The following is a 26,052-nucleotide window of genomic DNA, read 5'->3' as shown; positions in this document are numbered from 1 at the left end:
GCACCCCCTGCCCATGTTTTTCATAAGTATGTGCATTAAAAATAATTCAATTATATAAAATCAACATTTTTTTTAAAAAAAATCAGTCTAACCAATTTGTTGCTGCATTCGGATGCATTTCTGCTCAGAATTAAGCACCACATAATAGGAGCCAACTCCCAGCCCACCGCCCAATAAATTATTTGAGGGGACTGGGTCCCCACGGAGTTTATAGGCATTGCCATTCAAATGGTGTGTGTGCACCACATCATGTGATCAGTTATGTGAGGTTGGGCTTACCTGGGCCCCTCCAATATTTTGTTCAAGTTGGCACCCTTGGTCTTTAGGATTGCAGCCTAAATGTTTTAGCCCAAATTAATGCTGTTGTGCGACAAGCATCCCTCAAGTGTCAGGTTTAGCACTGGATTCCTTTTTTAAAGCTCATTTGCTCGTAGCTATTTGTGGGATTATACTCTGCTTTCAATTAATCTGTGACGTTTCACTGGTTCTAACTATAATCTCATAAATCACGTTTGTTCTTTGTAGAGCAGGACAACAACTGTGTGAATTGGTCACTCTTAACTGAGCTTTACTTGATTCAGTTCAGTCTCTCTGACATTAATATATCTTCCAGGAGCCAATATAAAATGAGCAAACACTCTTTTCTGTGGTTTAGATTTGATGACTGTCTGAGCCCATTGAACTGAAGCAAACAGTGGTTTAGTGTCTACAAACAGCAATTTCCAGAGGGGCAGCCCTGCTAGCCTGTTTTTGCAAATATAACAGTGTCTTGTGGCACTTTAAAGACTTAACAAAATTAAGACATTAACTTACATTAACTATTGTCCTGTTTGTCAGATGCATGAAGTATTAACCCTGACTTATAGGTATATGTATATACACGTTTTCTGGGAGGTGAGGGGATTGTGAGGCTGGAAGAAAATGAGAAGAGATTCATTCATGTTCACCTATAGATAGATCTATCCACACACATGCAAACCCTCTACAGTTGTAGCTCAGGATGACACTTCATGCATCTGATGATGGAGAGACTCTAGTCCATGAAAGCTTATGCCATAATAGACTTCTTGGTCTTTAAGGTGCCACAGGGCTCTTCATAGTTTTTGGATACAAATAATGATTTGCAAATTCTGAAAAGTATTTGCATGTTATACATTATATTCACGGTTCTCAAAAGTGGAAAGTAGGCCTCCCTAAGACAACACTAGGGGCGTGGGTGGTGCTGTGGTCTAAACCACTGAGCCTAGGGGTTGCCAATCAGAAGGTGGGCAGTTCGAATCCCCGCAACGGGGTGAGCTCCCAATTGCTCAGTCCCTGCTCTTGCTAACCTAGCAGTTTGAAAGCATGTCAAAGTGCAAGTAGATACATAGGTACTATAAACAGTGTTTCCGTGCGCTGCTCTGGTTTGCCAGAAGCGGTTTAGTCATGCTGGCTGCATGACCCGGAAGCTGTACACTGGCTCCCTCGGCCAATAAAGTGAGATGAGCACCGCAACCCCAAAGTCGTTCGCGACTCGACCTAACTGTCAGGGGTCCCTTTACCTTTACCTTTAAGACAACACTGGCAATTGTTGAAGTATCCATGGTATACTTTCTAAGTCTTTTCTTTTTCAATGAGGAGCAGTCGCCATGGAGAGGGATTTATTTCTGCTCGGCAGCCTGTTCAGTTATGCTACACACAAACGTTCTGCAGTAGCAAATTTATATCTGAAGTTAAAACCCCATCGTTGTGATATAGGGCACTATTACCACTGGAGGGCGATCCAAGGCTGAAAACCATGATGTAGTAGTATAAAACAATACTTTTCTTCTTTTTAAAGCAGATAGAATAGTGTGTCTGTAACAAAACAAAGCAAAAAGTGTTATGAAAAGTGTGTTCGTAACAACGTATTTGTTGCACAACATTGTATTTCAGTTTTGTCCTGTTGGATAATAATGTAGTGAACTTCTAAAATAGCATCCTTGATCCCAGGCAGATATTTATCTCAATTAAATTAAATGCACTTTGCTGGGGGGGGGGGGGAGAAGTAAACCTTAAAATAAGCATCAAACATTACAACATTACACCAAGCAAATTTATAACTAAGAATGTTTCACGATAAATATAATAAATAACATAATTCCAAAAATGTAATAAAAAGGAAGGATGTATTCTGTGGCACAATGGGTTAGTGCATCTGGCTGTTAACCAGAAGGTTGGTGGTTCGATCCCACCCTGGGAGGCTGTGGGCAGTTTTCCTGCATTGCAGTGGTTGGACTACCCTTGGGGTCCCTTCCAGCTGTGATCCATTCTGTGATCCAGTCCAGCATCCTGTTCTTGCAGTGCCCCAACAGATGCTTGTGAGAAGCCCACAAGCAAGACCTGAGCACAGCACAACGACTCTGCCCAGTTGCAATTCCCAGCACTGACTTTCAGAGGAATACTGTCTCCAGCAATGGAGATGAAACATGCCTTCGTGGCTAGTCATATTTTAAAGCACCTAAGTTGGCATCAAAGTCATAAATACCAGTTGCTTTCCTTTGAGCCCAGGTGGTGCTGTGGTCTAAACCACTGGGCCTCTTGGGCTTGCTGAAGGTCGGCAGTTTGAATCCCCACGATGGGGTGAACTCCCATTGCTCTGCCCCAGCTCCTGCCAACCTAGCAATTTGAAAGCATGCCAATGCAAGTAGATAAATAGGTACTGCTGTGGTGGGAAGGTAAACGGCGTTTCCGTGTATTCTGCTTTCCATTGTGGTGTTCCATTGCACCAGAAGCAGTTTAGTCATGCTGGAAAGCTGTCTGCAGACAAACGCCAGCTCCCTCCGTCTCAAAGCGAGATGAATGCCACGTCCCGTTGTCGCCTTTGACTGGACTTAACCGTCCAGGGGTCCTTTACCTTTCGCCTTTTTATATACCAATCCAATTCCATTTACAGTTACCTCAATTAAAAACATTTGAAAATTCCTACACTTAGCAATGAGGGACGCAGGTGGCGCTGTGGGTTAATCCACTGTGCATCTTGGGCTTGCCAATTGTAAGGTCAGCAGTTTGAAACCCCGCGATGGGGTGAGCTCCTGTTGTTCGGCCTCAGCTCCTGCCCACCTAACAGTTTGAAAGCACACAGTGCAAGTAGATAAATAGGTACGTACCGCTCCGGCCGGAAGGTAAACTGCGTTTCCGTGCGCTGCTCTGGTTTTGCCAAAAGCGGCTTAGTCATGCTGGCCACATGACCCGGAAAAACTGTCTACAGAAGCGGACAAACGCTGGCTCCCTCGGCCTGTAAAGCGAGATGAGCGCCGCAACCCCAGAGTCGTTTGCAACTGGACTTAATTACCTTTACCTTGCACTTAGGAATATCCATGTTCCATCTTCATAAGTGAAAAGTGTCCAACAGTTTTGAAAAAGAGCTAGATTACGTCTGTTTTCTCTCAAGTAGATATATTTTGTTAGTATAGAGATTTCTGCTGCTTTTGGAACTCTCCTTTAAACTCCTTTAGTAATTATTATTATTATTATTATTATTACTATTATTATTATTATGCAATTAAGGTTCTGTGGTTGATAAATTCTACACTATTATATAATATATATATAATTAATTCTACAATATGCCATATATCATAAAGACACCACATTCTCTGCTTGTGCCTCCGTCCCAAATGGAAACACGAACCCTGGGTAACTACTAGAATTTCACACCGCTCAGAGATTTGTGTGGGGTGCAACAATATATGGAGCAGCAGTCAACTACAATTTACTCATATAAGCTCCATTAAATTTAATGGCCTTACTTATCCATCATCATTAATGTCAGTGTATCTGCTCCGAGTGAAACTTTGTTGCATACCATCCCTTGATTTTTAGCACATTTGTCTTCCCATTCATTATAATGGAGGGAGCATACTGTATATGTACTCAGTGAAACATGGATAATCTTCCTTCGCCAGAATGAATGGGAAAGCCCTCATGGGCATAGGAGGTCAGTGGATACTAGCATGTTGGAGATTCTGTGTCTGAAACAAACTGCTCATAACATTCAAGCAAGTACTTTAAATAGGCACTTTCTGTTGCAGTGAAATAGTACTGTGGTTTTAATGCTCAGCATGACAAATATATGCATTCTCTGGTGTTAATAATTGTTATGCAGTCATATAGAAATGCCGGTGGTTTTTTTAAATTGTTTTTTTAAAAACCCCTACAGCTGCTATGTTCTCTGTGTGTTTCTTATGGACTGCGCCAATATTTTTGCTTTGTGTTGTCTCGGAGGGGAAATATTAAAGCTAATAGCTGCAGTTTCCTGAATCTAATTTGCATGGGTTTTCATTTCATTATAACAGGCATTTAGCCTTTATTTCATTATAATAGGCATTTCTGCTTCATCCTATTAAAAGAGCTTTCAGTTGGAAGGAATAAATTGCATTTGGCAGAAAATTGGTCTTGAAAGAAAATTTAGTTCCTAGTGAGGCAGAGTGGAGGGCGTGTGAATTGAATTGGTTTCATTGCTTTCCTCAGAGACGGAAGCATGTGTTTCCAGTAAAGAAAGCTGATGATCCTGTCAGACCACTGTTCTAATCAATAAAATTACACTCACAACCCACCTTCCTTCCATGGAGCTGAAAGTAACATGCATTGTTCTCCCCCTTTTTAATGCTCACAACAATCCTGTGAGGTATGTTGGCTGAGATGGTGACTGGCCTAAGCTTACCCAGTGAACTTCATGAATGTCACCCTGGAATTATTGGAGTATGATTAATCACAGTTGCAGTGTATTGTGGATTTTGAAGTCTTCATGACATACTGTATAAACAAACCTGAGTGTGCATGCTGCCAAATCTCAAGGACACTACAGAAATTTTTGAACATCGAAACTTGTTTTGCAGATTCAATGGACAGCTGTGACTTTTAGCAAACCTGCTAGCTATTTCAGAACATCGTACCACAATCCTAACTACGTGTTTCTTCAGCGTGTCAGTTGATGTCAGAAGCTGCTTTCTAGTTGACTAGTGGTCTTTCTAGCCCACCGCAAGACCACCGCTAATAAGCCTGGCAGGAAGTGTAGACATTTCCTCTGTCTTTTGAACAAGCTCTACATTTGCTGTATCAAGGGATTGATGAATCAAGTTTCTATTTTAAGTTTTTCAACTTTATACAGTGCATTTTCATACAATGCACTGTACTGTTATTTTCATCAATGTATGCATTTCTATGCATGCTGCCCACTAATATATGCATTTTGGTACATATTTTTTGTTGGAGAACTACATTAAGAAAAATGTGAATTTCAAAAGTTAGCTGCATTTCAGTTCATGTATCATTTTGGGAAGTGACAACTGGGTAAAATATGAACTGAACCAAATTTCTCCCCATCCCTAGCTATAGTAAATCCAGGTGTTCCTTCATGTCCAATTCTCAGAATGCATCCGTTGCAAACGTGGTGATAAGAAGTTCAAGAGGGGACATCAGAATTTTTGAAGAGCAATTGCACAGATTCCTTTGCAGGATAGTAGTAATGTTAAAATGAAGGGCTGCCTTCAGATGTGTTCGGAACGTTCTTTATTTCCTTGACATCTGATGGGAGGGTATGCCACAGGGGCGGGCACCACCACTGACAAGGCCCTCTGCCTGGTTCACTGTAACTTCACTTCTCACAGTGAGGGTACCACCAGAAGGCCCTTGGAGCTGGATCTCAATGTCCAGGCTGAATGGTGGGGGTGGAGACGCTCCTTCATGTATATCGTAAATCTTCAGTCAAAACCTCTTCAGCGAAAATTTGTTTTTCAGATGCTAATACTTAGCATTCTTTCATAGAACGTTAACTCATTTCTGCAGTAGTGACACTGGGTGGGAAATTCGTTGTGGATTTCTTTCTTCAAAACCTGTGGATAAAAACCTCTCATCCTAAAACTGATGCTGACCTGAACAGACTTAAGCTTTACAATCTGACAGACCAGGCTAGGATTATTTTCTGCACAAGTTATTTTTTTCCCAGACTTCTTCACAAAGACTGCATTGTTCTAAGTGGCCTTTACATAACTGCTTGCGTGATTATCTCCAAAATATTTTGGGAAAGAAGCTGGATAAAGTAATGATGCAATACCCCACAGATTTTTTTTATTTAATGCTTTTCTTTCTTCTTTTTGGTATGCAGAGTTTGTGAGAACAAAGTGACAGCACAATGTTTGAAAGTGCATTTAATTATTAAATTTAAGTAATTCAACAATTTAACCATGTATTAAGGTTTCATCACTTACTGGTGAAGAAATGAGAGAAACTCGTGTGTGCACTACAAAGTGGATCACACGCCTTACATCTTAGCAGATCTCAGCAGCGTATTTTTGTTTAGCTGGTAAAATGCAGCTTTCTTTCTTTTTTAAAACAAATTGCTATTGATTTTTCAACAAAATATAAACAAAAAATAGATTTCTCCACACTCCCCCACCTACCCAGGAGCAGAAGATTGGTTTATCAGATTTTGCCATAAGTTTGTTTGCGAGTTTGGTGGGAATGTTCATTTTAATAGCTTACAAAAGAGTACCATATTTCAACAAAATCATCCACATCACTTGCACTGTTCAGGGCAAGCATGTTTTTTTGTTAGTTTTTCAGGTAAGGCAGTTTTCTATACATTCAGTAGCCATCGTGTGATGTGGAGATGCTCAAGTCCTTTCCAGTTCTGTGCTATTTTTCCATTTATTGTTTTTACATGCCCTGCATCTGTAAATTAAACAGCAAAAACAAGCTAAAATAGGCACACAATTGTATTTAGTGTGCTGCAGGAAAGGGAGAGTTTAACATCCTCACCCATTTGCCCTTTTCACTATAAAAACTAGACACACATGCACCACAATTGTAGGCATGTGGGAAAGATTTGGGTTTAAGCCAGCCAATCTGCCACTTCTTGTTTGTCCCTAAAATCATCCCCTGGGGAAGGATTTGAGGCTAGGTTCTCACAGGTCCAGTGTTCCCAGTTGCCAATCAAACCATCCTTCCTTCCAGTGGCAAACTCTGACAGAAGACTGTAGCCAAATAGGGCCACAGAAAGAAGAGGGCGGTGTCTGTTGCTCAGGTAACTGTGGTTTTGTGCAAAAAGACAAGAAGGTTTCTTCTCCCCTCCCCCCCCCAAAAATGCAGTGAGGATGGAATATGTTCAGTAGGCCACAAAATGTAGTTTGACAATTGAAAAAGAAATGTCAGGAGAGTAAAAAGAGCTGCCTGGAACCCTGAACAGGAATACTGACAAGGAACTGTGGCGAAGACATATCCTCAAAGCTTTGCATTTATGCAGAACCTCCCGCTCAGTCCAGACCCCTTGACCCAGAAGCTGCATAACCATTTACTCTTTGCCTCCCACCGTTTCTCCAGCAATCAAACCACAACATTCCTCCACTGCACTGGGCAAAAGTTCAAGATGGTTATTGAAAAACTAGTCCTCCAAATGCCAAACCTATATGGTAAATGCCTTTCGTGGAAGTGCTGCAATCTTGTCCGTACTATTTGTGCTTGTGTGCAATCTCGGCACTCAAAAGGAAGTCGACCCTCAACCTCCCCACCCCACCCCCTGACCACCAACTTGCTTCCCTTTTAACATTTAGACTTTCTACCACTGATATTTTTACTTGGATCCATGTATAGCTATCTAGTTGATACCCTGATGGGTTGCAATCTGTTTTCAGCAGCTGACCCAGACATAACATCATCGTTTCCTGATTAGATTGATATGGGTTTCTATTATTTGCCTTTTCTTTGCACCCTGAGAAACAATTCTTTTTTGTTGTTGTGCAGTAAACAACATTGCAAAGCCCATATTAAATCATAATTATTTACCATGCTGTTCACGCACCTTTGTCCCTGAGGAGCGTGGTGACGTGAATTTACAGGAAGATCGGGGTATTTCTCACCAACAGCTTCCTGTTATTGATATGCTTTTGTTCAGTTCTGATCCTTTTTTAAGCCTTTTGGATTCTCAAGGGAAAAATAAACTAGCACATTCCATTAATCACAGGAATGGAGCCCATAGTTGGGTGTCTTAACAAAATAGTTTTAATTCTGGCCACTGAATTCCGCACTATATTATGTCAGGGTTTAAAAATAAATGTGCATGTTTTTATTATTGTTTTGATTGCAGTGCTCAAAATCCCATAGCCTGGAGCTCAGCCATAGAGTATCTGCTTTGCATGCAAGTAGGACTGGCAGAGACCCCCGTCTAAAATCCTGGAGTCTGCTGCCAGTCAGTGCTGACAGAACTGAGAAAGATGGACAAGTGTTATGACTTCATATATGTCAACTTTTATGTTCCTAGCTGAGAGTGCTCCAGAATAAGATTGTGCATATGAATACGCCAGAATGGTGTCTTATTGCAGGTGTATTCTGCAACATGTGCTTGGCACAATAATATTTGCCCTAGCGTAGATTCATTCTGCTTTATTTTATTCTGTGACACTTCCCGAATGTATTAAGTGAAAAAAGTAAGCAACTCGTTTAACAGCAGAAATGTTTATCAGGCTTGCAGCCTCAGGTCATTTTCATGTCTTAACGAACAGTACTTCTGCCGTCTTCCTCACAAGGAAGGCTATTCATAGGACCTTTGGCTCCATTCTATCTGAAGGTCACATTGTTTACACCAATTGTGGATGAAGTTGCGCTTTTCCTGAGGAGAACACACTTCCAAGGGGGGTGGGGACTTCACCCAGCATAACATTGTTGACAAATCATGTATTTTAGTCACAACAGGGGTTCAAGTCATCAGTCAATAAGGCCCCTCCTGATATCCTTTTATTGTGCATTCATGATTATTTGTGCTCATTATGCAGTATAGTATAATTAGTATAGTAGGAGTTCCAGACTAGCAGTGGGGAGAACTGAGTTTGAGTCCTATACAGCCAAGAAATTCACTAAGTGATCATTGGGCCACTCACTCTCTGAACCTAACAGGGTTGATATAATGATGAAACAGTGTGTTTGAGCACTATCAGCACTTTAGTGGTAAACTGAGGGGGGAAAGTTAATAAACAGACCCTCCAAGTGTCCCTAGTTTCCAGGGACAGTCCTGGATTTACAGAAGCCGTCCTGGTTTCTGATTTGATCCCGGAATGTCCCGCTTTTCCTTAGGACGTCCCTATTTTCAACAGAGAAATGTTGGAGGGTATGGAGTTATGTGACCTCCCAAGCCAAGGAGATAAGTAACTATACAACATTTAGAAGGCAGCTCTGTAGAGGGGCGTTTTAAAATGTTTTAAGTTTTATTATGTTTTCATATATGTTGGAAGCTGCCCAGAGTGGCTGGGGCAACCCAGTCAGATGGTTGGGGTATAAATAATAAAATGGTGGTGGTGGTGGAATAGGACGTCCCTACTTTCATGGGAGGAGAATGTTGGAGGGTGTGAATAAATAAATAGTGACCAGAGAGTAACCTACTTCCAGAACACATTAAAGAGCTAGAGTCCCTCTGCATGGGTTTTGAATACACTCGAACTAAGGACGAAAAGGAGAAACGCGTTAAGAGGAAGGCATGCTTGGCAAACCCTCACCATGATCAACTCACACCCAGAAACCTATGTCCCCACCATGGAAGGACGTGTGGATCTTGAATTGTCCTCCATAGTCACTTACGGACTCACTGTTAAAACCGTATTTATGGAAGACAATCTTACTCAGCTATGAGTGATCACCATAGAAGTAGACAGGAACAGGAAGTGTCTTGCAAGGAACATAAGAGCCAGTCCATTCCAGCAACCTGCTCTCACATCAGCCAAGTAGGACCTGAACTTAATAGCCCTCTCCCCTCCTGCAATTCCCTACAACTAACATTTAGTGGCAAACCACCTCCAGCAGTGGCTAATTGCCATTGATAGTCTTAACAATGATGAAGAAGAAAGTGTTCTCTCTGCAAAATGGCCAAATGATTGTAACAGCTGTGAGCTAAGCGGAATACGTAGGCCAGCCTAAGAAGCAAAGTAAAATGAGGCAGATTCCTGTATAGAATAGGAGTTTCTTTTCAGTATAATTTTGACAGTAGCGCTGTAAAACACTATCCCCACTTGGAAATGCCAAATGTTTTGTTGAAGGGTGGAGTTAGGAATAGATGGGGGGGGGATTTTGTTGGGTTTTTGTTGCATGGTGGAAATTAGGAATAGATAGGCCAACCACTTAAATTGTAGGAAAAAAGAAAGAAAAAAGAGGACAGAGATTTGCATAAAATTTGCACATGGTAGTTGATATGTATAGTTGCAAATTTAGTTGCAAATCACTCCAGTTTGAATAGAAACACAGGACAACTCGGCAACGTGGGGGCAACTGTGACCTGGTGGTTTTTGTGCCTGCTCAGTCTGCAGGTACCCAACTGTGGATGAGTAACTTGCTGAAGGCTCTCTGTTCTGGTGTTTCATTTTCTTTAAATTGGACAGCCCTCCAGAAAAACGATTACTTCTAAATAGAGGGTAAAGTAAAGGTAAAGGGACCCCTGACCATTAGGTCCAGTCGTGGCCAACTCTGGGGTTGTGGCACTCATCTTGCTTTATTGGCCGAAGGAGCTGGCATACAGCTTCCAGGTCATTTGGCCAGCATGACTAAGCTGCTTCTGGCGAACCAGAGCAGCACACGGAAACACCGTTTACCTTCCCGCCGGAGCGGTACCTATTTATCTACTTGCACTTTGCCATGCTTTTGAACTGCTAGGTTGGCAGGAGCAGGGACTAAGCAACGGGAGCTCACCCTGTCGCGGGGATTCAAACTGCCGACCTTCTGATTGGCAAGTCCTTGGCTCTGTGGTTTAACCCACAGCACCACCCACATCCCGAATAGAGGGTAGTTTTCTATAAAGGAGCACACCCTCCGACATCCCAATGAGGGAAATTGGGACACGACCTTGATGGATACCCCCTCTCACTCAGGCCCTGTCCCCCCCCCCCCGCTTCTTCCCATTGATATGCACCTTTGCCCGCCTGCCCTTGCCCCCGTTGCTGCCACCTTGAGGGCCACAGTGGCTCAGCTTTCCAGCCACGATGTACTTCTGGAAGTCAGCACCACACTTCTGGATGCTGGCATCGCTTCCGGAAGGAGGAAGAGGAGCGGGCGGTGCGTGGGAGCCAAAAAAGGATATTTGGGAATTGAATGAGAAGCCAGAGTGGCTTTTGTAAATCTGGGATGTCCCACTTACAATGGGACAGTTGCACAGTATGACGTAGGACACATGACCACCCTAAGCGGCATCCAGCATCCAAAATTCATCTCCCCCCCCCCCGCCCCCCGGCCAAAAGGATAATATCAGAACAATGTAGAATTTCAAGCCTGGCTTATCAATGTTCTCTAGGCCTCCTTATCTCTATGAAGCCCAGAATATTAGAAAGCTGAAAAGCATAAACAGTTTTCCTAAATAGAATGAAGCAAGAATCTCATTTTGCCAAAACAAACATGTCCTCCTTCAGCTGGCAAAGAGTCCCTGTGTTTCCTTTAGAGGAAAGGAAAGAATGTATGAAATGCACTCTATAAGGAAGAGCTATAAATGAGTGAGGGGATGCAGGAGGGGAAGCCAAGTGAAATCCAAAATAAAAAATCAGGAATAGAAAACTAAAAATAACAAGGAGGAAAATGTGTCACAGCTGTAGGGACCCTCTTGCATTCCTCTTTTTCCATTGTACTTCAGTCTTCAGGAACATGCTAATATTGTTTCTGGATTTCAATAGCTTTTCAGTTTGTTTGTTTGCTTTGCTCTTCCAAAATAGGCCTTTTGCATGCAAGAGGGCAGAATACTTTGATACGATTTTCAGTCCATGTGTCCATTTTAAAAGGTGCATTTCCTATGAGCTTGAAGAGCACAGAACTTACATCATTTTGGAAATAAGAGAGGAAATTAAAGTTTATTTTCCCAATCATCTTACTGTGATAGTGTTACCTTCAACAGAAAGGGTCACTTATGCATTGTAAAAAAAGGGGGGGACGACAAAATACATTTGCATAAAAGTTGCAGATGCTAATGCTTATTTATAGAGGAAGAATTAGATATAGTGACTACAATTTAAGTGAAAATGCAATCCATGTCAGCAGGTGAGCTGTGTGGCTGCTCAGTTTGCTATCCTGGTGCTATTGACCATGTTTGGCACCAGCTGGACTGCAGGAGTTGCCGGAAGGAGGCGAACAAGGCACCATTCAACTGTCTTAGGGGCTCCACTCCCAATTTGTGTAGGGTTTTCTCCTTGGACTATTCTTCTCCCGAAACTATCCTGCAAATCAGTGGAAGTTTAGGATCAGAGTTTTCCTTCTCCTCGATGGGCTACCAGTTGAGGAGCCCCATCTGCCCCTCACTTCCCTCTACAGCACATGTAGAAACTGCCTTCTTGACCATTGGACTCACTATATTGGTCTCATCAGCTCTGAGAACATAAGAAGAGCCCCATGGGCTAATAGCATCCTGTTCTCATAGTGGCCAACCAAATTCCTGTGGGAAGACTGAAAGCAGGACAGAACTCTCCCCACTTGTGATTTCAAGAAACTGGCATTCAGAAGTACAGTGGTACTGTTATGTACTGAAGTTTTCACCCTGGGCCAGCAGGGGGAATACTGTAGATAGTTTTCACTCAGGTCCACATATGCAAATAAGGGATTGAAAGTGACATTCAGGGATTGGATAGTTACAGAAAGTGGTTACTGTTGCGTTGTAGTGGAGCTCTATATAAGGAGGCTGGCTGAACCCTTCAGTTCTGTTCTGTTCTGGCCTGTGAATAAACAAAAGCTGTTTGAAGAATCGCTGTGTCGTCTGATATGTTCACCCACAACTTAACAGGTACCTCGGGTTACAAACACCTCAGGTTACAAACACTTCGGGTTACAAACACTTCAGGTTACAGACTCTGCTAACCCGGAAGTAATACCTCAGGATGAGAACAGAAATTGTGCAGTGGCAGCAGGAGGCCCCATTAGCTAAACTGGTACCTCAGGTTAAGAACGGTTTCAGGTTAAAAACGGACCGCCAGAATGAATTAAGTACGTAACCAGAGGTACCACTGTACACTGCTTCCAACAGTGGACGTACTGGAATCTGTAATACAATCCATGAAATAAGAGGTTACTTGTTATCCCTGGATTCAAACATTTGCTTTTAGGCTAAGTAAAAATAGCATATTTCTGCGCTAGAAATAGACTTGGAAGTAATAGTTAACCTAGTGACAGCAGTGGAAAATCTCCGTAGCCAAAAAGTGGAAGAAAAGTAACCCTCTACCTGCAGCAGAATGTTTGATAAAATCTGTTCTGAAATAGTAATGGTTAAGAGGACATGGTTAAGATTTCAAAAGGAGCATCTAATGAGCAAAGCAAATAAGCTTTGCTTTTCATCATGTTTTGGAATGATAGATACAAGTATAAGGATAAAGTGTGTTTTGTGTTACCATAAACATTTCATTTGTACATTGTTGTAAAAACAAGAAATCAATTGTGTACAAAGAACAAACACAAAATAGGCAGAATTTAGGTATTGTGACTTAATGGAGGAAGAAAGAGGTGCTGTGAACTGAAAAGACAAGCATCATCAGCACAACAGTGACCGACTGTTAAATGCACAACATCTTCTATCTGCTAAGTTAAGACGCACTGTATTTCCTAAGGGTAACTTTCACTTAAATGCTCAGAAGATTGCAGCCTATGTCAGTGTTCTTGTTCTGTGTATGTGATTGTTCTGTGTTGTATTGATTTGTGGTTAATTTTTAGAATATTTTCATCGTGTTTTAAAATTGTTGTTAGCCATCCTGAGCAATAGCAGGAGAAAGAGTGGAGTATAAGAAGGTTTAATGAATAAATAATATTACTCCAATGGGAAGATTTAATAACACTCCTGTGTACCAAAGACTATGCATCTTTGAGTCGAGAGACGTGGAGGACATTCAACCCTTTTTGCTACGATGCCCTTTATATACAAAAATTCCTCGATTACATCCTTTGCTCTCTCTCTCCAATTGACCTCCCCTTGAGCAAATCTGTATTTTGCTGGCCGGCAATAACATACTGTATTTATAACTGCACACAGGTTGCAAAATTTGCCTTGGCTGCAAGTAAGTTGAGAGCTAGGCACCAAGACAAGTATCATAAGGGTGTGTGTGTGAGAAGCGGAGTGCTTTAACTTATGCAGGTGTGATATTTCACATTTCTGTATGTTTGCTTTGCTGTTGTTGCTGTTCAGTTTTAAATTAATTATTTGTATTTTACGCATTGTGACCTATTGTGATGGCTTATAGCTTTTAGCAATAAAGATTTCATTCATTCATTCAGTACTTTGCATTATCAGTGCACTCCTATGCATATTGTTACAGAACTAACTTCTGGCGTTTTGGATGGCAGTCATAAAGAATGAATAGATAAATGGGATGTATGAAAGTCTGCATGTGTGGTTTTCCTGTGTGAATCATTAAGGGACTATCGACAAAGCATTGCACATTAAAAATATGTTTGCATGGTTGCAGATTTCCGCTTGTCAGTATTTTGAATAATGTCAAAACCTATAAAAATTAATATAGAGTTAGCACAATCATTTCATTCAATTGTGATTTTGTTCCAAGAGATCATTTATTCGGAGGAACCCCAAAATCAGATAGTTTCGTTTTGACCTCTTATGACAAGCAAAACACATCCATAAATTCCCAACTGTAAGCCTTCTAAGAGCCTGTCAATGAACCAGTTTTAACTTGGAAAATTCCTGTTTTCTCTAGACACAATAAAAACAGGAAATATTTACCAAATTCCCAGGTGTCAGGAAATACTTTCAAAACATTGTGGTGATCAAAAACAGACCATTTAAAGACATCTGATGCTGTGTGCAGGTGTTAATAATGGTATTTTCATTCAAAATATATGCTTTGGCACCCCGGAGATGGATTATTCTATGCTCTTTAGCACCCTATAAAAGTTCTATTCATGCTGATCCTCTGATGACAGTGATAAGGAAGTCAGTTTTTCATACTCGGGCCCATGAATTTTGAGCTATTTGTGTTTCAGCCTGAACTACACTAGCTACAATTTTGTAACCTTAAATTGTCATTAGAATAGCTTTATTTATTTTTAAACTTATTAACAGCAATGTGTATGTCACTGAGTTATAAAAAGGAAGAAGATCAATCTCTGAAGAGCTGGGGGGACACTCCAGAGCAGTGGGACTGTGGGCATGGGAAGAGGAGGTCCAAGTCCGCTTAAAGATGGGGGGAGAAATTTAATTCAGTCCCCCTTTAAAATGAAGCTGCTTAGTTTGCATTGTCCAAAACAGTGTGCAAACACAACACAGTTGTCCTTTTAAGCAATGTGTGCAAAACATTACATACTAGGAGAAAGTGTGCATATAAATGCATATATCAGCGAAATAGTATGCAAGAATAAATACTATTAAGGAAAATATACGGTAAATATTGGGAGAAATATGCTTTGCAAAAATGTGCATGTTAGGCAAAATTGCATACAAAAATATTTATATCAGGAGAAATTCACATTAAGATTCTGATGATTTGTTTTTGAGAGCTTTAAAAAAAACACCTTAAAATATGGGCAACTGATCTTAAAACAGGAAAAACGATAAATTGAAATTGACAGACTTTCCTATGGCATAGGATTTCACCTATAGAACCATGCTTGCAAATACTGTAAACTAGAGAAGGAAGGCAGCAAACTGATCAATTTATGGAGTCTTTTTATCCTTTATTCAGTATGGCAAGATTCAGAATGCATTCCAGCCTCATTCAGCTCTCTGTTGTGGGTATGTGATCCTTATTGTTTCAGAACCTTTTATAGAATGCATTTTGGATTATGCCTCCAGCCACCGTTGCATAACATTGACCAGCCTTCAAGAACACTCCTTTATCCAATGACCTCTATAGAAGCCAGGATTGTCTCACTAAAGAGAAAGCTGTTTGAGGTGAAAGGGGCCCCCAATAATTAGAAATGGAGACTTCAAGTGAAATAAATCAATTTTCCAGTGTATAGAACCATAGAATTGTAGAGTTGTAAGGGTTAAACCACAGAGCCTAGGACTTGTCGATCAGAAGGTCGGCAGTTCGAATCCCTGCGGCAGGGTGAGCTCCCGTTGCTCGGTCCCTGCTCCTGCCAACCTAGCAGTTCGGAAGCATGAAGTGCAAGTAGATAAATAGGGACCGCTCCAGCGGGAAGGTAAACGGCATTTCCGTGCGCTGCTCTGGTTCGCCAGAGGCGGCTTAGTCATGCTGGCCACATGACCCGGAAGCTGTACGCTGGCTCCCTCGGCCAAGAAAGCGAGATGAGCGCCGCAACCCCAGAGTTGGCCACGACTGGACCTAATGGTCAGGGGTCCCTTTACCTTTATCTTTAAGGGACCACACCCCCTGCAACACAGGAATCTTTTGCCCAATGTGGGGCTTGAACCCGTAACCGTGAGACTGAGTCTCATGCTTTACCAACTGAGCTTGTTTTGCTCTGTCTTAAAAATGGAAAAAGGAATGTAACTCAAAATTAGATTACATGCAGAAGGTTCCAGTTTCAATCTCTGACACTTCTAGTTGTTGTTTACAGGATCACAGCATATTGTGACATCAGGTATTGCAGGGATGGCTAACGTGTGGCCTTCCAGATTTTGTCAGACTACAACTCACATCATCCCTAACCATCATGAACAGAATGTGGAAGCAATATGTTTCTATCTGATTTATTGGGCAATAATACACATATACACTTATGAACATTGAGCTTATTACATGCGCATTCAAAGATCCATCATAGTCACAAATATCTGACAAAAAGCAACAATAAAAGAACTAAATTCATGAAAGTATTCACAGCACTATTTAAATAAACTCTCTCGTTATGCCTGCCAAACCACATTTATTTGACTAAAAAATTTCCCGGAGGAGCCTCAAATCTGACTTGCTTCGAAATGATCCATTGACTTACACAGGAATTGTTTGCACTTTTCTGTACTGCTGATTGTGTTGGCACTTCCATTGTGAACTCCCGTCTTCAGACTGACAACTCAGCCTTACAAATTGAAGCCAGTCTAAATGTTGGTCTACTGCAGCAGGGAAAAATTGGTTCAGCACCAATAAATACATTAAGAGGCCTAAGGGGCTGCCCCTGACTTATTTTTTACACTTTGATGACCTGTAAGAGTTTCCTCTTATAAAAACTCCACGTCTCCTACAGAAAGTTCATATTAATTCCAGCTTCCTTCATTCTGTTTCCACAGATGCATTATTTACAATATTTGCTCTAGTGTTTTTACATAATCGGTAGCTCATATAATCTACTTAGCAGTTGAATCACTGTTTAAAACTGCTGTAAATCTGCCTGGGTTTGTCACACTTGAGATGTGTATTATGAGCTGTGGAAAGATAGCTGGTGGTCTTTCCTGTGTAAAAGGAACCTAACAAAACTATGAGGGTGCAATCCTACAGACAAGCGGCCATAATCCCATTGAATTTGATGGGATTTATATCGCTGAAATATGTGGTTTTAAGCCTCCATTTAACACGGAATGGAGGGTGCTTAAGGGCATGGATACATTTTCAATTGGGTAAAGGCAGCAATTCCCACTTACCAGAGAGTAAGGCCCATTGAACATACAGTGGTACCTCGCAAGACGAATGCCTCGGAAGACGAAAAACTCGCAAGACGAAAGAGTTTTTCGTTTTCTGAGTTGCTTCGCAAGACGGATTTCCCTAAGGGCTTGCTTCTCAAGACGAAAACGTCTTGCGCCTTTTTTTAAAAACCGCCAATGCATTCCTATGGGAAACCGTCAATACACATTGGTGCTTTGCAAGACGAAAAAATTCACAAGACAAAAAAACTCGCAGAACGAATTAATTTCATCTTGCGAGGCACCACTGTAGTAGCGTGTAACTCCAAGTAAACACACACAGGATTCAACTGCCTGCAAATTTAGCTGTGTCTTGGATTGTGGCAGTGCAGCCTGATCTTAAACATGCTTACACAAAAATAAGTCTCACTGAATTCCATGGCTCTTACTTCCATGTCAATATGCGTAAGACTGTAGTCTTCATATTCAACATTAATAATGATTTTAGTCCCTTTTTTTACATTCATCAGTCTACCAGGATATCAGCTATAAAATTTACATTTCCTAACTTTGGTGGACTTCTGTCACCATACAATTCCTGTGTTTTAAATGAATGAATATTTTGTGTAGAGCTTGCAGATTTGAGATGACTCCTAGATTCATGTGTCCTTTCAAAAAAGTTTACATTCAACAGTTCATAATGTACTTTAGTATTCTAATGACAATTAAGATGTGTTCTTTAAAACATGTACACTGTACACAGTCTTATACTCTTTTCCTGAAGTTATAGACTGGATTCGGTTATTTGTTTATTACACATTACTATTTCCTTTGCTGGAGCAGATTGCTGAACATTCATTATAAATGTGAAGAAAGCACATCAGTCCTGCCCATATAGGCTAATATCAGCGAGGGTTTAGCCATTTCGTTATTGGAGAGTTAATGGCTTTTTCTTTGACAAAATCCTCTTTTACAGAATTGCCATCACCGGATCCCATATCATTCTCTGAAAGTTTAAAATAGAGAAAGGTTATTAAATAATTTTCCCCCATTCCTTTGTGTCTTCGTCCAGAACAAGGAACCGTTGGCCCTCCAGATGCTGCTGAACTACAACTCCATCTGCCCCAGCAAGCATAGACAATGGCAATGGATGATGGGACTTGTAGTTCAGCAATATGGGGAGGACCACAGGTTCTGCACACCAGATCTAAAAGATATTTAAATAACATGGCTACAATCATGGAGACCTTGTCCCTCCATCCTCTTCTGGTCTTCAGCTTAACAATGCATCTGGACATTATTCTGCCATGGGAGACTCATGTGTAATATCTCCCACTACCATACGTAGATCTAACCCAAACTTGGGTCTCCAGCTGTTTTTGGACTACAACTCCCATCATCCCTAGCTAGCAAGACCAGTGGTCAGGGATTATGGGAGTTGTAGTCCAAAAACAGCTGGAGACCAAAGTTTGGGACACACTGATCTAACCAATCTGCCTCGGGGGTCTCTATGACTCTATGATTCTATGCCCTTCAACAAGGGTCAGCAAACTTTTTCAGCAGGGGGCCGGTCCACTGTCCCTCAGACTTGTGGGGGGCCGGACTGTTAAAAAAAATAATGAACGAATTCCTATGCCCCACAAATAACCCAGAGATGCATTTTAAATAAAAGGACACATTCTACTCTTGTAAAAACACACTGATTCCCGGACTGTGAGAAGGTGATTGGGCCGCATCCGGCCCCTGGGCCTTAAGCTGCCTACCCATGCCCTTCAACAAGGCTGTGCATGCAAAATAAGTTACTTGCACATGCAGCCCTGGAAAGGTGCATGTGGTTGTGTAGTTTGATGACTGGGTGTTATGGATCTCCAAAGCACAACTATGTTAATCTCTTGGGACAAAGGCAGCAAGGAGTCTTGCCGGCCAACAGATGCAGAAAGCCCCCAGGTTCATCCCCTGGTTTCTCCAGCAGGGATCTTCTGTCTGAAACCCTGCAGAACTATTGCCGGTCAACGTAGATGGCCATTGATCTGACTCGGTATAAGGCAGCTTCCTATGCTCAGATGCTCCTATCAGAAAACTCCCCTGCATGGTGGTCATGCACAGCTCCTGTTCATTCAACACACTTGCACAGGAGGATGTTCTATTGCTTGGATGGGAACCTCCAGACATGGTTGGGCTACAACTCTCATCATTACTGGCTGTTTTCTATGCTGCCTGGAACAGACAAGAGGTGGAGTCCAACTACGTCTGAAGGGACCAGTTTCCCCATTCCTGCTTTGAGAAATCAACACGTACCTGCATGTGGAATTAGCTTTAGTCTGCTGGGGGGCTTTGATGCAGCCAGTTGGAAAAATGAAAATTTCAGACATTTCCCAGTTACTCTGTCGCATATGCCAGACTGGCAGTTGCAGGTTCTTCGGCACTCCAGTCCATAGGTCCCATACGGACACTCTGCAAGACAGAAAAAGAAACAGCAGTGAATCTATTATGAATCACATGGGGTTGGACTAGATAACCCTTTGGGGCCTTTCCAGTTCTACAATTCTACGATTCTATGGATTCCTAATTATGGAAGACTCTGATTATATACCTTGAACCTCACTTCTCCCCCACCCCACCCTTAATGATTCAAAGATCTTCATAATAAAACAATTTGAAAAGCAATATGAAAGCAATACGAGAAGCAAAAAAGCAACAATGCCAACATGTGTGTGTTTATATCTCTTCATATATTTTCCACAGTTGCAAGCATGTTAATAATATTACTTTATTACTTGTAAAATATATGTTCAGTTAAATTGTTTCCTTTGCCTTTCCTGAAGGCTAAACACAGATTTCAATCTTCTAAAAATATATAATCAGGAGGAACAAAGGCTGCTAGCTAGATATAAACTGGTTGGAATTAAACAGTTATCTCTGCCGTGTCATGAAATAACAAATTGTTACATTATTTATTAGATTTATTAGGTTAGCGAGCTTTGTTGTGATTGAATTGTTGCTGCCAAGGCAAAGGAAAGGTGCTTGTGGGATTTTCTGCCTAAATTGCCAAAATATTTGCCAGGTTTGGGTCCCTTGCATTTTGGCTTTTTGGGACAGGTGTTGCTCTTTGCTGCTGTACCTCAAGCGGTAAAATGCCTTTGTCCAGCAGCCCTGTCTATGGCTTTCCCCCACCACCCACCAGATCAGGACTCCTGAAGCAGTATGGTTTTCTCTCTCTGTACAGAACATTGCCTACAGTCCTCTATATGATCTGCATTAGCGTTTTTATCTGCTGAAGATTTTTGGGAGTTTTAAATGGTAAGTGCCACAGAACTGCACTGCCCTCTCCCATTTGCTATGCTGGACTATAGCATTTAAGCTGTGGACTAAACAAGCGAAGCTGGATGCCGTGGTTTACTGACAGAGGCTGTTTTGGTGTGAATGGAACAGGAAATGAAAAAGCAAATATTACAAGATGGCCTTTCCTTCTTACCACAAATAGTGACGGCCCCAAGTTACTCAGCGAGCTTTGTAGCTGAGTGGAGATCTGAAGCCACATCCCAACACCCCAGCCAAAGTCTGACACTAACCACTACATATTTAAAGCTTAATAATGTGCCAGGAAGACAACTAAAAGGTCAGTCCCGTTGCAAGACGTTGGATGCTGCTTTGACGCAGCAGCAGAAAGCAATTCCACGCTCCTGAAATTAAAGCAGGCCGTGAAGCGGGTTTTCATTTACATCCATTTGAAATGCAAACATAAAGTCTCCATTGGCTAAAACACACATAAGAATTGTACTCCTATGAATCTCTTCTAATTACTCTTCACTTGCAGTGACCGCACCACCAAATATATTGTGCAAGGGAGACTCAGGGGGCTTTCAGGCTGTTGCTATTTTTGAGTGGGATTCAATAACGTACTGGCAAATTCAGTGATGCAATTCAAGTTGGTTGGGAGGTCTTTCGCAACATAGCTGCCCCCTATTCCCCCCCCCCAAAAAAAAACCCAAACTATTTGTTGTAAAAAAAGTGGTGGGGGCAGGAATGCATGGAAGTGCATGAGAAAACATGTGCTTGATGCAACGCCCCATAACCTCCCTGCAAACATATCAGAATGAATGCCCAATAAAGCTCCAAAGATTGTCTAATCTCCCTGCAAACAAATTAGGAGAAATGAGGAGTGAACAGGCTGTCTGGACTCTGGAAGCAACCTCAAAAGTCTTTTAAGCCTTGCCTAAGAAACCACTCAAGTACCTCCTTCCAACTAGGACTCATCACCTACAGGGACATGCTTTCGTAGATGGGTGAGGAATTCTTGCATGTGAACCTTTTCAGGATCCCACACAACCCATTCCACGCCTGCTCTTGCGTAGCTCTTTAATAAGCTGTAATCAGGCTGCTTGGGAAAGAGTGTGGGAAACTGACTGCAGCACCTCCTCTGACTCCCAGCCTCTTTCAACAGGTGATTAGCCGGTTTGAAGCTTATTTTACAGGAAGGTTCTCGTTCCCCATTGGATCAAAATGTAAGCCTGCAAGCCTAAGCACCTAAGTAAATGCATGGGACCTGCAACATAATGTTGTCATGCCCAGTGATCCTATTCAGATTACTAGACACGCCATTCCATTCCCCCCACCCCTCAGTCAGTAGTCCAATGTTGTTGTTGTTGTTGCAGTTCTACAAACTTTGGATTCTCCCAAGCCTCTGGTGCATAGAGACCACTCCTAGAGACCATGAGGCTTTCGGTCCCCCACAACAAAATATTTGAGGGGGCTGGGCCCCCACAAAGTTGATGGGCATTCCCATTCAAATGGTGTTTGTGCACTGCGTCATGTGATCAATTTTGCAGGGTGGGGCTTACCTGGGCCCCCACAATATTTTGTTCAAGTTGGCACCCCTGCTCTGGCGTACTGATAGTGCCAGTTATAACATAAGTTAACTATAAGTGATAATGATTCCACTGAAAACAACACCACTGACTTACCAATGATCTGCAGCATACATTTAAAGCATACCAATGCACATTTAAAGCAAATGGTTCCCCGAAGAACCATTCCTGGGAATATAGTTCCACCCTCATAGAGCTATAGTTCACAGCATCCTTAACAAACTACAGTTCCCAGAAGTCTTTAAGGGAGAGCCATGGGCTTTAAATGCGCGATGGGTGCAAAGTGCAAAGAGAGTGCTGAGAACAACAAATGAGATTAACTCCCAGGGAATATGTCTAGACTTTAAGGATGCAGTCCTTGCAATCCTAAGTATACTTACCTGGGAATAACCTGCCTTCCTGCACTGTCTATATTGGTTCATGTGCAAGCATGCTAACCTGCGTTTCAAATCACTTAGGCCATCCTATAAATAATAATCCTATAAATAATAATGTATTTTTTAGTAGCCAGCTTTGAGGAATCCAAAACCCAGCTTCCAAAAGCTATTACCCCCTAGGCAGAAACCATAAGAACATGTACATTTTCATAGAATCATAGAATTGGAAAAGACCTATAGAGTCATCTAGTCGAAACCACTGACACTGCAAGAATCTCAACTCTCATCCAATCTCTGCCTAAAAGCCTCAAAGGAAGGAGAAGCCACCATGGGAGTCTGTTCCACTTTTGAACAGCTCTTTCTGTTGGAAAGTTCTTCCTCACATTTAGTTGAAGTCTCCTTCCTTATAACTTGAAGCCATTGGTTTGGGTCGTAGCTTGCTCCATCCTCCATGTGACAGGCTTTTAGTTATTTGAAGATGGCTATCACATCTCCCCTTTACCATGCTAAATATACCAAGTTCCTTCAACCATATCTCATAGGGCTTGGTTTCCAGACCCTTGATCATCTTGGTTGCCCTCCTCTGCACGTGTTCCAGCTTGTCAATATCCTTCATAAATTGTGGCACAGGTGTGATCTCCCCAAGTCAGAACAGAGCTGTACCATGACTTCCCTTGATCAGAACACTATACTTCTGTACATTTCCAGGCACCTAACAATCTGTATACAGTATTAGGTTACATATTAAGCAGAGTAAAAGTGGTAGATTGGACTAGTGTATACAATTTCAGACTGCAGATGGGAGAATGCAATGTTTAAATGAGCTCCTTGTATGTTATAGTGGTTAGAGTGTCGGACTAGGGCCTGAGAGACCAGGGTTCAGATCCACATTTCATCATGAAGCTCACTTGGGCCAGTCACTGCCTCTCAGCCTAACCTACCTCAAAGGGCTGTTGTAGGGATTAAAAGAAGAGCAGCAGAACCATGTATGCTATTTTGAGCTCCTTGGAGAAAAGGATTGAATATAAAAACAATCAAAGAGAAAGAAAAGGAAAAAAAGACTCTGCCCATATATGTCAAACTAATATCAAACTAGTTCATTAGAGAAAAAGGTTTAACATTTTAATATGAGACAGCACTCAGCATTTTTTTTTTAAAAAAGTTCATGCACACCCCATGGGCAGTCTGAAGCAGAACAGTCAAAAATTGTATTACCTTTATCTGACAAAGTACGTACATTGCTTCTAACAAAGTTGGTGCCAATAAGGGCTGTGTCTCTGACAGTACAAAACACCTGTTAGGTGCTGGGGAGGAGAGGGGGGGGAGAGGCACCTGCAGGGATCTGAAGGCTCACAGTACCCATCTTGGTGCTATGGAAGCTATGCACACCTGGGATAGCTTTTTCTGGTTCACGAAAACAGATTGCATCCAATTCAATGTGATTCTGAGTAGACTCATTGGCATTAATAGAGCTAAATTAGTTGTGCCCATTAATTTCAATGGGTCTGAGTATGACTAATGTTGAATATCACCCTGTATCTTCACTGCTGGGTGTGGGGTCTCACCCCACAAATCTTTTGTACCACAACTCCTGTTGTGGAGTGCGCTACGTTCTCTTGGTCGTCTATGCTCCTGGTCGGACATCTTCACCTAGGACCACCCTCCTGAGAGTTTTTCCCTCTGTGCATCTCTCCCAGTCAATCACTAAATGTTGTTCCTGATAAAAGTGTCCTTTTCCAAATGGATAAGGCCTGGGTAGTTTCTGGAAGGTACGGGGCTAGCATAAGAGTAGGTTAGGTTTAAGACCTACCTCAGCCTTAGATTTCGCTGGCAGCCTCAAGCAACCCTGCCTCAGCCTCCATTTGCAAAACATAGAAATTACGACCTACCTTACCAAACTGTGAAATGAAAGCACTAGACATAATATTGATTTAGCAATAAATAACCATTTGTGTCTGTCTCCATCTCAGAGAGGCTTTTGCTATGCCAGGATAATTCAAATGTGGATGGGTGTTGCTGTTGCTTTTAAAATAAAGAGTACTAATTGTGTATTTCTGGATGAAATCACCAGCCACTACACATGGAGAGTAGTATCATCCTAATTGTCATGAATGGCAGTTTTATCCAGCGACTGTCCTTTACCTTTGCAGATACCGAACTCGTCACCAAAATCATCCTCTTCGGAAAAAAACTGGCACTTCAATCCGGGGCCACATTTCACGCCGTCCATCCCTGCGACAGTCCGGTAGCATGTCTCTCCCAAGGCTGCAGCACAGACTCTGCAGCAGCCGCAGTCATCCAACACCTGCTTCTTACAGTGCACCAGGCTTTTGCATTCACTGCTGTTGCAGGACTCGGGGCAGTCCACAGCATACTTGGTGCTCCAGGTAGGTCCAGCATTCGTGGGTACCAAAAAGAGAGTGAAGACCAAAAAACGATTCATGTCTTTTGGTGCTAGGTGCACGGTTTCCACTGCAGAAGAGCAGGTTGAGAAATTTAGCTCTGAGGTCTTCTGCTGCTGCTGGGACGTAGCAGTGAAGGACCAGAAGTAGTAGCTGGGAGATCAGCTTGCAGTTTTTTGAGCCTTTATACAGCCTACTGCTCACCAGGCCTGCCGTCGTCAATTTCCTCAAGCTGTCTTCTTGCCAGCCTCCCTTGTTTTACTTTGCGAAATCCAGGATGAAGGTTGGATTAGCACGCTGCTGCCATCCAGGAATTGAAAAGCCTGAGCTGATGTAATCTGTTATGTTTAGTTGGGTTGTTTTCCAGTGAGGGCTGAAAACTCTCATATCCGTCTCAAATGCTCAAGGATGTCTGCCAGAAAAGTGCACGGGGGTGGGGTGGGGAGGAAGAGCAGTAGTAGGTTACATACCTTTCCTTCAGGACAACTTTGGCTCGATCCCCTTGCAAATCACCCTTTTCACTCACAAAAGCAGCTCCCGAAGTCAGAAAGAGAGATCGCATATCTAACTACATAGCTGCCATGGTCAATTCATTTTCTAAACCCCTGCTACCAACCTTGGTAATATAAAGTGATGTCTTGTTACTTTAAAGTAACCTTCCCTGACCTGTTGTTGTTGTTTAGTCGTTTAGTCGTGTCCGACTCTTCGTGACCCCATGGACCAGAGCACCCCAGGCACTCCTGTCTTCCACTGCCTCCCGCAGTTTGGTCAGACTCATGTTTGTCACTTCGAGAACACTATCCAACCATCTCGTCCTCTGTCGTCCCCTTCTCCTTGTGCCCTCCATCTTTCCCAACATCAGGGTCTTTTCCAGTGAGTCTTCTCTTCTCATGAGGTGGCCAAAGTATTGG

General features: G+C 42.1%; 1 protein-coding gene across 1 annotated transcript; it reads right to left on the bottom strand.

The window, feature by feature from the left end:
• Positions 1-672: 672 nt before the first annotated feature.
• ESM1 (endothelial cell specific molecule 1) lies at positions 673-25,414 on the bottom strand. The gene is made up of 4 exons (XM_083403240.1): positions 24,882-25,414; positions 19,793-19,948; positions 17,803-18,500; positions 673-682 (listed from the first exon to the last, which is right to left on the bottom strand). The coding sequence occupies exons 1-3, from the start codon at positions 25,180-25,182 to the stop codon at positions 18,400-18,402; spliced, it is 558 nt and encodes a 185-aa protein (XP_083259366.1). The 5' UTR covers positions 25,183-25,414; the 3' UTR covers positions 673-682; positions 17,803-18,399.
• Between the last annotated feature and the right edge of the window lie 638 nt (positions 25,415-26,052).

Source organism: Podarcis tiliguerta (assembly GCF_965153285.1).
Source record: "Podarcis tiliguerta genome assembly, chromosome: 11".
NCBI lineage: Eukaryota > Metazoa > Chordata > Lepidosauria > Squamata > Lacertidae > Podarcis > Podarcis tiliguerta.
Note: the sequence above shows the minus strand (reverse complement) of the source record. Positions and strands in the feature narration are given on the sequence as shown.